Source organism: Toxotes jaculatrix, chromosome 16 (genome assembly GCF_017976425.1).
Source record: "Toxotes jaculatrix isolate fToxJac2 chromosome 16, fToxJac2.pri, whole genome shotgun sequence".
Taxonomy (NCBI): domain Eukaryota; kingdom Metazoa; phylum Chordata; class Actinopteri; family Toxotidae; genus Toxotes; species Toxotes jaculatrix.
This window is the reverse complement of record NC_054409.1, coordinates 22,216,200-22,233,740: the sequence shown is the minus strand read 5'-3', so window position 1 is coordinate 22,233,740 and position 17,541 is coordinate 22,216,200. Positions and strand designations below refer to the sequence as shown.

At 40.1% G+C, this 17,541-nt stretch overlaps 1 protein-coding gene across 1 annotated transcript in view; it reads right to left on the bottom strand.

Moving 5' to 3' along the window:
* The window catches only part of LOC121195426 (netrin receptor UNC5D-like), a 131,347-nt gene extending 120,698 nt beyond the window's left edge, over window positions 1-10,649 (bottom strand). The window contains exon 1 of the mRNA XM_041058883.1: window positions 10,431-10,649. Coding sequence (XP_040914817.1) covers window positions 10,431-10,542 — 112 coding nt within the window. The 5' untranslated portion in view covers window positions 10,543-10,649. The remainder of the gene's footprint in view (window positions 1-10,430) is intronic.
* Window positions 10,650-17,541: the final 6,892 nt, after the last annotated feature.

Below are 17,541 nucleotides of genomic sequence, written 5' to 3'. Positions count from 1 at the left end.
AAACACTGTATTCAAGGGACAACAAGGACATATAGACAGACCAAATCCAACAAAGACAAATGAACACACACTCGTACTGATGGCAAATTCTCTAATCTTCTGCAAAGGTCAAGAGCCTGCTGTAGCCTGGCTTACACACACACAGGCAGCTGTATGTTGTATTTTGCAAAACATCTTACTGTAATGTGATGGTTAAAAAAAAAAAAACCTCTTTACTTTTATTTTTCTTTGCTTTTTTTGGTCTAATTGTTGGAATTCATTGGTTGAGACTAGGGAGGCCTGTGTTATCGACTGACTATGGATCAGGACCACTCCAGCCCGCAGGCTATTAGAAGAGCCAGAAGTTCAGGCTCCTGCCCTGCCGTTCCTTAATTGGTCCCCTCAGAACCCTGGTGCACACAAACCTCACAATCTCACTGGAAGATTATACTGAAGAGAAAAGAGAATCCCTGTGTGCAGGTCGCTTGGCATCGATTAGCTCACTATATCACTTCAGTTTCTTCTTCACATTTTTTTTTTATTTCATTTCTTTTCACCTACAGATTACAATCAGCTGGGGTGGTCTTTGAGTAAACCATACAAGCCGAGATAAAGAAGAGTAGACAGAGGAGAAAATGGCTGGAACAAATGGGAGATGACTCAGGACTGCCTACTCTGTAATTGGGTTTTATCCTCTCATTTTATCAGGCCTTGTTTTGGATTACAGCTGTACAAAGCACACAAACACAGGAAAAAGAGAAGGATACCTAGACATTAGCAGATCTCAAGATAACTGATTAGGAGTGGGAGAATGAGACCGTTGCTGCAGTCTCATTATGATACTTCACAGAAGAAAAGCTTGGCCGTTTTCTGTGGAAAATGTGGGGCTTTTCACTCTAACCACATCTAGTATCGAGGCATTGGACACAGTCTGTAAACACAATGCACACAAAAATGTCAACATGAGATGCTGCTGCACAGTACCCTGTCTTTTCTGTTTCCACATTCTAATTCAAGGCATGTTCATTTCAACCTGACATTTCAATTTCAGATGCTTCTACAATTCAGTGCTTTGAATATGGGTCTTGTCAGTGCGCGTATGCTCTGGTTTGAGACCACGACAGGTTGACAATTGCAACAGTCATCCAGCAGAAGTACTGTAGATATCTTACTGTCTAATACACGGTGTTTCACACCTACTTCTGCTGTGACTTTTGACAACAAAGCGGCACCGTTACAAAATTCATTTATGGCGAACTGCAAGATATCACATCTCTCAGGATAAAGGTTTACTGAGTATACAGGCACTTTATTCAAGCACCTAGATCACTAGGTTCAATGAGGACATGACTCTTTTTTTTCCAATTAATATTTTTTTCCTGTAACCTGTGTTACCCCATCTCAAACCAAACCCTGCCTGTTATTTCCATACTGTTCTTATGTCACTCAAATGCAATTCTTTGAAAAACTATATACTCGTATCTCACATATTGGACCAGTTACATTTATTCCTCTCAGCTTGTCAAACGCACAATGCAGTTTAAATATGGAACCGGGGGCACCAGCATGACGTCTGCCCAGCACCGAGCTATGTGGTGCGCCAGAATAAACTACAGTCCCCCAGTGCTGATTGCAATAAAGGAACATATCACTTAGTGTGACAGTATGGCTGTTTAATGTGTTGTTAACAGTTTTTGGACAACAGTGCAGTTCTGTGGCTTGGAGGCATACAGTAAGCTACTCAGACTGAGGCTATATGAAACTGAATTCACTGTTGGCTTTGGTGTCTTCAGAGAAATTGTTGATAACAATTAAAAGAGGACACCAGCCTTAATTATTTAATTCCTAAATACTACATGTACTGCATACAGGAGCCCCGACTTAATACTTTACTGTACTGTCCTCAGCTCTGGGGTTGAGTTCGTCTAAACCAACTAAGATGAAATGAAGCAGAAACAGGCAAAGCTATTTATTGATTCTGCTGTCTGTGAGGTGAAACAAAAGTAGTCTTTAAATGAATGTAGCCACATCGATGCACAGAATAGATGTTATCTATCTTAATGACAAAAGGGAGTCCTTGGCTGAAGGAGAACCTCATCAAAGTTACACGTGCATAACCTTGCAGCGGCGCTCAGAGAGCACAAGAAAATACACAACCTTACATATGGATAAACATTTAAACTCAACTGTTCAATTCATTAAGCACTGTCAATATGCACAAGGAAAGGAATTTAACACTGGACTGGAAGAGTGTTAATATATATTTTTTTAAGTCCATATTTTTTTGTCTTAAAAATGCTCAATTCGTTCTCATTTAAATGTAAATCAGAAGCACAAACAGAATTTTGAGTTCCTCATCCAAATTCATATTAAATAAATGTGACCAACCAGCAGCCAAAGACCACGGGAGGTCATGCAGCTACGAATACACCCGGAAGAATGTGGGCAGGGGCAGAATGTAAGAAGAAAAATGTGATGACTCTTCAACAATTAACAGCATAAACAGTCAGATTATTTTCTATGACAACAACGAGAGATGAACATACTTCAAGAGGGGGAATGCATGGCATGGTTCACAGGTAAAAAAGAACACTTGTGTTAGGAACCTTGGTCTGAGTGTTCAGGGCTGAGGAAGGGCTGCAGGAAGGTGGAGCTGAAGCGTTAGAAAGAGCAGAGAAACTCTGCAGTTCTGACTGAAGGGTGACATTTTACCACTGAGCAGGCCAGGAGGGAAAAGAGCTGGAACAGACACAGTGATGACCAAGGAAGGGAAGGACGGCTGACTTGTGTTGGCTGCAAGGGTCTCAGAGGTGATGGAGGAAGGCCAGTAAAGGGGACAATATACGGAGTAAAGCTGGGAGATGAGCAGCACTGTTTAGTGAACTCTGAACTTGTGATTATTGAAGATTCTGCCCTGTTTCAAACAAGTCCTGCTTTTCACTGCCAAACAAAAACAAAAAGGAGACAGCAGAGGTAAACAGTGAGAGAGGGTGTGGTTTCAAACAGCTCTTCCACTCACAGATGTGCCTCTTATCCCGTGGAGGGTACTCGCTCTGGTCTGTTGTTCTAGCCTAAAACAGTAAGATGATCTTTCCAGAGCACATCTCCGAGGAGAATCTGCAGATTCAATGCCTACATCATATATTATAAGCATGATGGTGGCGATGAAGCACATGTTCAGTATTTCCATACTGATATAAAATTTATATCAATCTGTTCTGACACAAATAATGCATTTTCTTAACCATGAGGTGAATCATTATCATGCATTTAATATTCAGATTTATGCACAAGATTATTTCACTTTCATTAACCTCTTCTTTATGTATTTTCTTTATTTTATTTTTAGAAAAGCCGCCCAATGACAAACTCACAAACGAATGACATCCAGTACTGAAGGTGTTGCTGACTTGCAAACATTTTCTGCTGCTTTCCATCTAAAAATGTTTCAGTGATATGTCTTAGTGAGGACAAAAGCAATTTCTTAGGAGTTTTAGATATGAATATACTTCATTTTTATTATTCCACCATATGTAAAATTTTCAAATATGATTATAGTCTTTTTAAAATCAGATCCTGCCGTCTGCCATAATGTCTTTTTTTTTTTTTTTTTTACTAACACCTCATGGGCGGAATGAAAGTCAGAAATATTTTAATCCCAAACACAGGTTTTAATAAAAAAATCTTGAGGGACGCTTTTGACGGACCGTTTTGGGAGCTAAGCAAAAATAAGCCATTATTTGTAGTTTATTTCTAGGTTTACTTGCTGTTTCTGTCAATGTGTCAATTGGTTGTGACTTTGAATTCTTGTATTTTCAACCCATGAAATCCGGATTAAAGGAAATGCATTTGTCTTTAATACAGCCCATTTGCCCTGAATTCACAAAGTATGTAAGTCATCATTTTTGCCATCTCTGGGACCAACTTTGTAGTTGATGTGTTTCAGCTGCAGCACTTCTCAAAGACAGTGCTTCTGAATCCTCCCCATTTGTCTGCAGGACTGAGGATTTCTTCTGAAAAACACAGACGGCATCTTCAAAGGGCAATGGAATTCCACTTTCTGTTTTCTTTTATGAATGACAGAGCTTTGTTGGTTTTACGACATACAGTTACACATGACTACAGAGAGGTATTATGTGGGATTCATACACCAACAGGGACTCTTAAATCCCATCCTGCATCTCTGACACTCACAAAAACACCAAATAGCCATTGAGGACAGTCGGAGCTGCATGAAATATAGACAGGCACAGCCCTTTTCTGTAGCTTGACGTGTCATCGGTTTGTTTTTTTTTAGCCTAACTTGAATTCTAAAAACCGTTTCTAGATGTAAAAAACGCAGATAAGCCACCAAAAGACCTTCCCAACCATTAACCAACCTTCCAACAATACTGTGTTCATAAGACAGAAACAGGACAAAGACAAAGCAAAAGCCAGGGATAGTACATGGAATGGCACTGCTTTACATCTCACTGCACATGCCAACCAGCACAAACTCTGTGTTTGTGCATGTGTTTACACACACATGTCAATTTCGCACCATCCCCTACTCAAACATTTACCGTCACACCTTACTGGTCTTGTACCATTAGAGATGGACAATGTCAAAGCTAACATGGTTGATGACTGTTATATATATCCAGCCATGACAGCATATGTTCTATGTACAGGTCATGAGGGCCGTGTTGGTTCTGAAGCACACTAACAAGGAAATTTGTCAAACGTTCACCTCTATAGATTTCGAACATTTGCCATTTTTGATGTGTTTCCAATAAATTTCACATCAGTAGATGTAGAGCTGTCGTGTACAGTGGTGAGGAGTCGTTCCTCAGAAACTGACAGATCCTTAAAGAGACAATATCAAAGAAAAGAGAGGAGGAAAGAAAACTTAACGCTGATGTCTAAATGTGTTCTCTCGGATTTACTTTCATCGTATTTTCTCATTTTACAACAAAACTGCTGCATGAACATGTTCCCCCCTGCATGTTAAAACACTGCAGCACACACACGAAACACACTACACATAAACAAACACTGAACCTCGACTTTAATCCAGAGTCATTAAATATGTACTTGCTTTTGATTACTCTTGAAATTAATTCATCAGGGAGAACAGTGACAGGTGCTCACTGTTACTGACAAACTGCTGTGGCAGTTACTGATAACATGAGATACTTAAGTATTCTGCACTGTAACCCTCCTATCTGTCTCTCTCCCGTCTGCTTTTTCCTTCTAACATCCCCCGCTCCCTCGTTCTGCCTCTCCAAGCTTGGCTCTCCTTTCTCCTTCAGTCAGGTGAGTTGAGAAATGATACCAGAACCAAAACATTTTTCACAGCAACAATCCACTGAAACTAAATTACACCGAAAGGAATTGCAAGGGTGGAGTGAACAACAAGAAAGGATGAAGGGATGGGGTATTTATGAAATAAAAGCGCTTTAGAGGAAACAAAAGTGCCACCCATAGGTACAAACTGGGAGCTGTTAGAGACCAAAGGAAGGAGGCAGGGAGGGAGGGAGGAGCGGGCAGTGTTTGGCATTGAAGTGAATGGTGTATGGTGTGAATCTTGCCTTTGTGGCAATGCCCTTGAGTTAGCCAGTGAGGCACTGAATGGTGCATTGTGGATGGGCAGTTATCTCCAAGGCTTCCCTTTCAGTGTTATTAGAAAACACATGACAGCAATGCTAGCTCTTTTCAAAAAGAAAGCCTCAAGGCTGTGGAGACAAGGCTGAAGGGCAAATCTGCAGGAGGCGACTGCCTCAACATTTGAAATTTGCCCCTTCGTTCTGTCAGCTTTTGGCCACACAGAAGATTTAGTCCAGCATCACAGTGAACACATGCAAACATTCAGCACAAACGCAAAATGTATGAATGATTAAAGTAAAATCACTATGTAGAACGTATGTATAAGTGCTAGAGATCCTAAGAATCACAACTGGGGCCAATGCAGGCATATTTTAATGAATCTGTATCAGCTAACATGAATCTGATCAAATGCTGATCCTTACTTTACTGTACTCTACTGTACTCGACTGTATTTTGTGCACCTGCCTCCTGCTCGAGTTGCATGGCTGCATTCCTTTACAGCAGTGCAAGCATTTCGCCACATACTGTGTTGTGTGAGTGGAAATTAAAGTGTGTAATGAATGTAATAAATTATTTCAGCACACTGGTTCATGTGACTCTGAGTTTGGCTGCCCCAACGCTAACGGCTGTTATTTGCAAAAAAGCAATGTAAACCTAAGCTGCTGGGTGTTTCAGTAGTTCCAACAGCTTCGACAGAGCTGGAGTTCAGGATGAATTAAGTTCCATCTTATCTCATTTTCAGATTGCTGCTTGAGTGTGCACTGGGCAGCTGTGCTGTAGGGATCAGTTGGGATTCTGTATCCGTAGACACACGAAGAAGGATCGGGATCAGGGCCAAAAAAACTTGATCGGAACATCCTCAATAAATTCTGACTGTGAACAATAAAATGCTAGGAATAACTGCATCGAATAACATAGGAAATTTTAAACAATGCTACAAAGACAAACCTTGACTGCAAAGTGGAGAGAAGACCTCCAGGAATCCATACATAACCACAATGGAACTGAGCAGAAATATGAAGTTACATCAACAGTTTTATAATGGAAGCATTGTTTTTTATTGGAGCAAACAAAAGGATTCTCTTCCAATCAATCCTACCTCTCTGGGGAATATCACGTACAAAAGCTTATTTATTGACCAGATTCCAAAGTCTCAATATCCCATAGACCAAAAACAATAGCTATTTGATTACTTCTGTAGCTCTGTCCAACTCAGACTCTCATCACACTTTATCAGTATAATGAGTGTGTATATATTTACTTCCAAGCAAAATTTATTTTCTTTGAATAACATTCCCAACGATTTCCCCGTATTTGATTTTATAGCTTTTTGTTTTCACCGTGGACAACATTTCCTACCCATGTTTGGCAGCTGGTGAGCTTAGTTCCCTTTGAATGTGAAGAAGAAATGACGAGAGAGGGGGTTGGTGAGTTGGATCGAGAAATGGGTTCCTTTGAATAATGCAAGAGTGAAACTGGGCAATATGACCACCATGCAATCTCCTACAGAATAGAAACAACTGTGGATACCAGCCCAACTGTGCTCGTGAATTCAGCTCATGTGAAATGTCAGTAAAATCAAAGCTGGAGCTTGAGAAAGAGTCTGGCAGTCATTTTTTTGGGATAAATAAAACATGGCAGAGATGACTCCATTGCCCTTTACCCCTCCCACCCCCCCCACCCCGCCCCCCCCCTTCTCTTTCTCTCTGTTTCTCTCTTGAGTTTTTTCACTTATGCCATGCTCAAGTCAGGATGTCTTTTTAGCAGCAAGAGGTACAGTGGGCTACATGGGCAGCTCCAAGGCTCACACACTAAGAGCTTGTCGAATTTTATTGAAACTAAAAGGAAATTTACGTTACTAGCACTAAATGAATTTGTGTATTGTGCTGGCATCTTTCAGTGTAGCTCTCTTGTTGGGGACTGGCATGTTTTCTCTTTGTATGACATTCTGGTTGCAGGAACAGTAGAGTGGCAGTTATCCTATGTAACCTTCTGTATGATGATCTAGGGTCAATCAGACATCTGTCATGCAGCATGGCAGACTGCTGCTTCCCTGCATTTGGACAAAGAGTGGCGGCTTGCCTCAGGCTGACCACTTGCATGTCTTAACACTGTTGTCATGTCAGTGTCATGTCAGGGGGTACGTTTATTGATTTCACCCCGATAACCTTTTATAGCCCATTAGAACCAAACTGATGTTGTAGATCAAGCCATCTATCTAAGCCATTCAAGAATCCGGTATCTTAAAGGATAAGGTTTGTATTATTTTATATTTTTAATTGTTGACAAATCCCATGAAAAAGACCCAAACCAACAGTATGTTAATCTGTTATTCGATTAATCGTTAGAATAATTTCTCAAGATCCATTGGTCCATCTTCTAAATTGTGATATTTTGCAGCAATTTGTCATTTTACAGACCAAAATTAATTTATTAAATCAGGAAAATTATCTACAGATGAACTGACAGTGAAACTGATAATCCCTTAAACACTGCAACACTACCATGCTTAATGATTCTGTGACATTTCTGTGCAAGCTCTATATTCTCATGAAATGTCAAAGAAATGGTTTTGTGGTTGGCTTTGGGTGAAATAATCGGGAACTGGACATTTTCTGAAAACCTGAGTAGCTCTATAAAGACATTAATTTACAGCCATGAGGAACTCGTGCATAAAAGCCTAGGAAACTACATTCTTTCACACAGATGACTCAAGCTGTGAAACTACACTCACATGTGACACACTCAGCTTACATATGAACATATCCAAGCTGTGATGCACTTTCTCACTCTGTCACTGTTAACACTGCTGCTTCGCCAGTCTCGCTGCAAACACCTCTCTTATATTAATCGCTGCTGCTCAACGTTTCATCAGCCCCATCTCCTCCCTGAATCCACCTGTAGGCTGTGATTCTAGGTTTCTCCTTTAGGGTAAGTGTGTTGTCGTCGCTGCGTGCTCTCTCTACTCCCACAGAGTGCTAAGCTTTAAACTGCATGCTTGCAGATGCGTGGCGAATCCCCTCCTTGCAAGACATAAAAAATAAATTTGGTTCCCTGAATTATAGCTTAGCTTCTAATTAACAAATAAATTACCATCTGTAGGACAGGCTATACATATTTGTGGTTAGAGAACTGAATTTTTATCTCAGCCATGCTCCACTAGGTAGACTTGCCCGAAGGTTTCACATTATTTAGTCAGGTACGATAAAGTCAAAGTATTTGACTGTTGACATTCATATTATTGCACAACATAAATATTTATTTTACAGTCTAGCGGAGAGCCATCACAAACGCCGAATTCACTTTAAAACCTGGCAGATGTAGTACAACATTTACCTATGAAGATTATGAAAATTGCATCTTGTACACACAGGCTCATTTTACTTTCATGCACTCGCAGCATTATTGTTTTTTTCTGCGAAGCATAGGTCACTCCTTTCAAATATCATCTAACATTTCACATGGAAATGCAGCCACCGAGGAAATGCTGGTTGTGTAAATACAATGTACAGCCAGCTTTGAAAGGTTATGCTAAATGTCTTTCAGAGTAACTTTAAAAGAACGACAAAAGCCCTCCTGATCCCTACATGTAAAGCTGCCCTGAAGATAAATATACTTAATCTAATATTTATGCTATGCAAATTTCCAAGTTGAAGCTAATTTTCAAAACTTGAGATGCAAAAATGAAAACCTTGGGGCTAGTTAACTAATTGAATTGCAAATGCATCTTTGTTACACTGCCATGTGAGCTAAATGGATGTCAATAGGTCAGGACAGATTCACCAGCGGAAAGCAAAAAAAAAAAAAAAAAAAAAAATCAAATCACTGACCAAATAGAAACATTTCAAGACAGTGCATAACATCTCAGCATTCTCTCAGGCAAACATCACAAACGGTTGCCAGATAAATAAATCACGCATTTGTGCATGACCATGAGGAAAGACACTGGGTTTTTACAGAACAGTCATGTTTTGATAAAACTGATAGTGAGGTACCTCCATAGAACAACCCAGCGTGCATACCCATGGGATCAAATCTTTGCATGTGCTGAGAAATCAAAATCAAACGCATCCACAACTGTCAAAGACACTAACAAAAACAACCAATTAAATATGAGCACAGCTCTCAAGCAATCATCTCCATTTATCAACAAGCTTGGGAACATTTCTTTATTCTGTGTGAAACAATAGCTTAGGGCACATGACTGAGCAAAACAGGACAGACAGGTATGAGACCAGCTTCTCTAATTTCATCAAAAGGGCCATTTCTCATTGAAACAATTCATGTAATTAAGGTGGCTCTCTGGCAACTGTCCAGGTGTAATGGATTCAGCAGGTGAAATTTAAAAAAAACCCCAGAAACTCACTTTGAATTGTCAAACGCTGCTTGTAACAGGCTTTGGTTAAAGGAATAAGATGCCATCCCCTTCCTTTACAATTAACACATGACAAATGACAATAAAACAGAGATTTTATCAGAGTATAGGCGGCATCCGAGCAGAACCGATCCTCGAAGTAATTCTGAATCGATAATTAGCTTCATTTTAAAGCGTTCAAAGTACTCCAACACAACTCAGCCAGTTGTCGCATCATTAATTAAAAAACAAAAAACATGGCATTACTCAAATTCTGTCTGAAAAATATCTTGCTTAATATTTTAAAATACAGTCACACACGTAAACACAAACTGCACACAGCACACAATGGTTGGAATATCACTTTTCAGAACCCAAACCAACTAAAAACACAACTACAAACACTTTCTGTCGAAGCACACGCACCTTTTTTTTCGAGTTTATTCTCGAGCACTGTCACCAAAGAAAAGGAAAAACCCAAACCCAAAGAGAGTGTCTGCTCTGTGCTTACCTCTCGCTAACGTGGCCGGGACTTGGGCACCGAGGAGCACGAGGACGGCAAAACTCAGGTAGCATCCCCCCGAAAACTGTCCCATTACTGCTCTGCTGGTCTCCCTCCCCATCGGGTCTGGGGGCACCGGGCGCGGGTCTCGAGCATTTGTTGTTTGCTTGAGGCTCCTCCAAACACGTTCCCGTGCCCCGACCGACGCGCTGTCCAGGTGTTCGGGCTAGTTAGTTTCCGCTCGGAGACCCGTCACCTCGCGGATTCGCAGTGCGGAGGGAAGAGGTTTGGAAGTGGTGCGGAGGCTCCGGCGGTCGCCACTCGGCTGCGCGAGAGTGGAATAATTAGAGCGCGCACGAGCCAACGGCTTTCGGGTTTTCGGAGGGGAGAGAGAGGGAGGGGGAGAGAGAGAGAGAGAGAGAGAGAGAGAGAGAGGAAGTGAGGGAGGCAGGAGAAGAGAGGGTGGGAGAGGTCTTGTCCAAACCCCTGTAGACCTGTTGAGAAATTAAGAAAGGTGTGTGGATATGTGCATATGCGCACGCGCTGGTGTTTTTGCACGTGCCCGTAATGACCGGATGAAAGAAAATGTCTTTTAATGATTGCAACCCCCCCCCCCCCCCCAACCTCCTTTTTTTTTTATTTTATTTTTTTTTTTATTTAAGCTCCATGCATGTTTTCTGGATAACAATATGTCAACTGAAATCGACACCACTGCCTTTTAGCTCTTGCCAGTGGCGTTTTCTGGAAAATTACGTTTTTACTAATTAATGCCTTTTCCTCAGCCTACGAGCATATGGCCTCTGATTGGTGTCCTATTGCCAATTAAGCAGACATTATCTCAGTTAAGCTGGACCACTGCTTTTCCAAATGTCCACTTTCAAATGATTTAATTCATCTCGGTGTTTATATTGGAGTGATCTGCCTCTAACATTTTGGTCTTCAAGGAATATATGAGCAGTGCGTGGTGAGGAGAAATATGTAGTTTAGACGAGAGTAAAAGTGCTAAATGTACATATAAGTAGCCCCTGTGCAGGCAAACTGATCAGCATCAGAAATGTATTGTTATATATTATATTATTGGACAGTTGTTTCTGATGCATTAACATATAAATAGCATTTTAATGTGATAGCTGACAATGCATGGGATTTTATAAGATGATGGTGTTTTCAAAGAATTTTTATTCTGAAAGGTAACCTTTTGCTGTCAGATGAATGTGATGGAGTGAGTGTATTGAAGTACAATATTTCCATCTGAAATGTAGTGAGGTAGAAGTAAAAAGTAAACAGAAAAGTTAATACCTCATGTGTCCCTAAGTAGACTACACTAAATTCCACTATTATGAGCAAGTGTTCTAACTTACCATGAGACTATTGTGATGACTCTCGTTATCTGCCTCTATTGAAATGTATTGAGATAATATGGCCTTCTAATGTTACAAAAAAAGAAAAGAAAAAAAAGATATCAGTCTGAAATATTCAGTTCCACAGAATAATTTTCACACTTGCTTATCTGCAGTAAAAACTATCCTATACCGTCCAGAATGTCTGTCTATATTCATTTTTTATGTAAATCACTACAGTTTGACCTTCTCGGACATAATTACCCTATTGACCAGAAATTCAGTGGTTCATTTCCCAGAGTTGTAGTCTGGGGTCAGCCTGTCAGGCAAGGTTAACTACTTGATAATATTTCTAAAGGGAGCCATAAACTGTGCATTAAATATTTGGGGCAGCCTTAAGGCTACTGAGCTACCTGACAGACCATGAACAATAGAAAAACATTGCAAATGTTCTCCCTTTGTTGAATGAATATGTGTGTTTTTATTATTTTGAGAACATCGAGAATTGCAAAATGACATTTATTTTCCAGTACACTATAAACTCTAACCCTTCCATATCTTGAAGTGATTGTTGTTGTAATTACTCCCTGAGATGACAGACGTGGCAGGATTTGTGACAGCACAAAAACATTCGTAGCTTCTCTTTCATGTGCGTATGTGATAAAAAGCACAAGGAAGGCAGTGATTGCCAGTGAAATAGGAGTAACTAAATGCCCCTTGGCAGCTCTATAGTGCTTCACACTGTGTAATGGTGTCCCTAAAATGCTCATGGGAATTAGCAAGTGCTCCATCATGGGAAATAATGTTGTGGGTCATATTAGTGTGGAACTACTAAAACGGCAGCTTTTGTGATCAATCCACAGGACCAAAACAAAAAAAACCCCAAAAAGGTACAAAACAGGGCAGTTCCTGTGTAGTTTGGATAAGTGTCACTACAATTCAAAGCAATAAAAAGCTAATCACAAAAATAAATAAATAAATCCAGTGTACAAAGCAGGCAGGTCCAAACAGTCATGCTTTACTGAAGTGTTTTTTTTGTTTGTTTGTTTGTAATTTCTAAATCCAGACTTTGAGTATCTCGGTCCTAATTGTGGTTTTTATACACTCATATAAAAATGTGTAAACATGGTCCCTCTAACATATGAATAAGATGGGGGGAAGTATTCTGAAAATACATGTTAATGTAAATAAAGTCACATGTATACGTACAGATATATTTCTGCAGTGCATCTTTGAGACAGGAAACTTTACAGTATCTATTGCTGCCGGCAAGATTGTCTTGCTTTATGCATCTGATGGAGGGAGACCCAGAGCATGAGCCCTTTCATGAAAAAAAAAAAAAATCTCTGATGTAAAAGTGCAAAACAAGCAGTTTCCTGCAAAAACTTCATCACCACCAAGCCGCAGCAGCATCAGCTCACAACAGCAACGAGTGACAAGCACAGGTAATCCACCTTATTGTCTTCTGTATATCGAATTTGGGGTGTGTTGTGGAACTTCTTAAATTTTCCTCACTGCGTATATTGCCAGTGTGTGTGTGTGTATGTTTGTCAGATCGTTTACAGTCCTCTCACAACTTTGCAGGGTTTCCACTGAGGAAATGTCACTCATTCACTCAGTCAGCTGAATCTGTCTTCAAAAAAAAAAGCTCTATGAGAATGATATTATTTTGTTTTGTTTTAAACCCTGCAGTGTTTTTGCTGAGTTTGCATGTCTTTTGCAGCATCACCCTCCAACTTACTATTATCTCAATAGTCAGACTTGTAGCAAGTGATTGTTTACCCACTAGGGAGGACTGTAAAGCAGTGTATTCTGGATAATTTTATTGTTTAATCATTTGTTTTATTTTATTGTTTGTCCCCTGTATTGTTTGTTGCTTATTTGTGTTTGCTTTATGTCGATGGACATGTAGATGTGTAGCGAGTCTGACTGCAGGAGACTGGATTATTGTTTACATTTTTAGTGACCATAAGTGTTTTAGTTGCCCAACCTTAATCTTACCTTAAAGGAAAAGTTTCACATTTTGGGAAATGTGCTTATCTGCGTTCTTGCCCAGAGTCAGGTGAGGATATCGCTGCCATTCTCAGGTCTGTATGCTAAATATGAAGCCACTGCCAGCAGCCGTCTAACTTAGTTTAGCATAAAGACTAAACGGGGGGAATCTACTTGCCTTGATTAGTCCAAAGGCTACAGAATCTGCCTACCAGCACTTCTAAAGGTCACTTATTAACACATTATATCTCATTCATTTAATCTGTACAAAAACCAAAGTGTATGAACAACAGCTTGCTGTTTTACTTAAGCTACTGTGCCAGATGGTACTTTCATACTGTATTTAGTGTACAGATACGAGACTGTTGTTCTTCCCATCTAACTTTCAGCAAGGAAATGAATAAGTGTAGTGTTTCCCTAAATGTCTTTGTCTTTACAAAAACTTTTTTTTTTTTTTTTTTTTTTTTTTTTTTTGCCATGCTCAGATTTGAGGCATTTGAAACTTTTGCTTATCATGGATTTGTATCCCAAGGTTTTGCAGAGGCTGCCAATATTTGTGTTCTTGTCTGGCAATAAAACTGGCACGGGGGCATACTGTACTCCTTGAATGTGTATGAGCAAGGAGGCGATGCGATACACATTTTCTAAAGACTAAACACCGTGGTAGCTTTGGTGGTAATGCGCTGTAAAAGGTAAGAGTATGTTAATATAAAAGGAAGAGAGGAAGGCCCCTGCTTTGCAAATCTTTTATGAGGAAGGAAATGCATTCAACATATTCTTAGGGCTCAGGGATACATCATGTTTTGGTGAGTAATGCTGAATACAAATGTACAATGCAAACTCCTCAAGGTACTTGGAGTGCATCACTTGAATAGTAGTTAGGAGATGACAGACAGTTATCTCCACCCTCCATTCCAGTAAAGCAGCAATCCACCAGTCATAAGCCATCACATGTCCAACATTCTCGGTGCTCAGCAGTCCTACAGTGCTTATTCCACATACAACATGTGTGGACTGATAGTAAAAAAAAAAAAAAGGGGGTTTCACTTTTCAATTCACCATTGTTCTTTGTTGTTTAGGCGCTATGAGGATGTGAATAGTCAAAAGGTGCAATTATGTTACAAAAGACAAGAAGAAAATCAATGTATTGGATGTATTTTTCTATCTAATTCAACAGCATAGTGTTCCCTATTCATGTATCGATCACCAAAATCAATAATGGAAGAGCCAAGACAAAAGCATAGCACTGTTTATTGAACAAATCACTCATATAGTGTGTATTTACCCTAAGGAAATTTTATATGTCATTCTTCAAGTGGAATTCAAGACAGCAAAGCTAAAAGTAAGTTTTGCGATTTCTCTTCTATGTTCTTATTTTAAATCCCGCTGTGGGCAGTTGTGACTCAAATGCACATGAGACTGAGCTTTACTGATGAGAGAAGCACACGTACAGTAATCAATTCAAGATTAGATAAAGGCCCCAGCCTCCTTGTATCAAGACACACACAGGCAGTACATTCACAGTACAAGCTCATCTGGGCGTGAACAAGTGGTGGTAATTTTGTGACCAAAGGCACGGGATGACCGCCTCTGGTGAAGTCGTGTAAGCAAGTTCTTTAAGGAGGAATAGGAGTTTAATACTCCCTACCACAACAGCAGATGTGGTAGGGAGCTGGTCAATAAAGTCAGGCCCTTTTCATCTCTTGCAAGAGCAGTGCACCTTCCACCTAGGGCATAAAATCGGTCATGTAATGGAAAGGAGATTCGACACCAGCTTCTCCTGAGAGGTAAATCATGCTCTTGTGTGGGAGGTGCAGAGCCACCCCATACACAAATATATGACACCATAAATGCGAATACATGCCCCCAGTGTGGATACACAACACCCCAAATATGTTGCCAGGGCAGATTTTGTTCCTGTGAAGGCTGAATTTACATTTCTTTAGATGTGGACTGTTATATAATCCTGTTTACATGACTAAAGTGCTTACTTAGTACTTGAGTGATAATTGAAAAACTTCAGTGATGTCCGGTAGTGATCTGCTGATGCTACTCTCTCTGGGCGTCATTTGTAATACTTATGGCTTTCATGTACACTAAATTGTTAATACATTACTCAGCTGTCTGATGTGAAGATTTTGCAGTTTGAACGATGGCGTGCAGCTGTTTAACTTAAAGGCCTATAATCTGTTATGATACCTTTTGATAGCACAAGCATGGATCACTTTGAACATGCACAGATTGTGGTCCGTAACGAGTATGACACTGAGTATGTTTGCATGCCGTGCACATTAGGATCCTGGTTTCAAGTCTTATTCTGGTTTTCAGTCATATTCCGGGTGTTCGGCTAACATGGAACAGGAGAAACGGTCTGGACTTTTCCACCACTCTGCTTGTTGTAGTCTGTGCATCTGCTCACCCGTAATGAAAAAAGGAGTGATAATACAGTTTATCATCTGCATTACCAAAGTCAGCCTCTATATTTCAGTGTGTTCATCATCATTACATCATTAACCGTCATATTTTTTTATTTTAACTGCTGTTGATAACACACCCACACACACAGCGGTGTTTAAATGCTACAGTATCACAGTTACTATCGTGCTTCAGCTTGCATATTCACTTATCTCAAAACTGGGATTAGGGCTCATTAATGAACTCACTACTAAAAAGTTAACTTTCCCTATCCATTTCCATGATATTGCTGGCATTCTACATAGTACAAGCAAGGCTGCCATGTCATATTCTCAGCAGAAGAACTGCTTATTGCCTCTCAAGATCATAACGGCTGTGCTCTGTCTGACCTTGCTGACCTGCCACATAACTGGAGACTACAGTGTAAGCTGATGGAGTTTTTATTAGATGATGGTAAAGCAGTGGCTTGTTTGCCAAATGCTGTTGGGGGGTCACTGCTTGTTTAGGACAAAATGCACTAAGGTCACATATATACAAATGAACTTAAACAGCACTGTGGTCTCTTACTGTTTCACCTGTGCCATGTCTTTCTTGCTGAATGCTAATTAGAACATTGAATGCGTATCAAATGCATAACCAGTCGAGCCCTTCTTCAAATTTAAAGTGCGTAGAAACCCTGCCTATCAAGCACAAACTGGCACTGTCCTAGTGAGATTTTGGACAGCACCCAGCGTCTCTGTGCAATCCCTACACTGGGGACGCCACCAAAACAGGCAAGGAACAAATAGCAAACAGTGCTGTATCTTTTCAGCTCTTAAATTTGATGTAGCCTTAAATTTGAGCAAAACACCACTTTAACTCACAGATAAAAGATACTATGACTGTAACTGGCTTTTTTTTTTCAAGCATGTATTGCCGCAGTTAGTGTAAATATTCTGTACCAATAAAACAGCTCTGACATTTCTGTTTATGCTAAAGGGTGAGTACCAGAGGGAGAGAGACCAGTCCTATTTTGATGAGGCAGCAAACACACATAGAGCACAGCAGGTTATCTGTGACCGCTGTGTCCTTATAAACACAAAGCTATTATGCTGAAGACGTGATAGAAACATTTAGCCAACATGTCCTTGCTTCCCTCCGCGGTGTTCAGCCAGCCTTCAGGCAAAAGCAGTTGAACAAAATAATAGATAGAAAATTGCACACAGGCATTGTGTGGGAGGTTTTACTGTAAGGGAGTTTTGCTTTTCTTGTGTGGTAAATAAGCTTTGAGAGCAACCTGGCTCAGTCTTGTAACACTAATGGAGATTATACAACATGATTTAAACCATTCGCTTATTTACTGTTAAACTAAACTAAAAGTGAAAACATGGTTG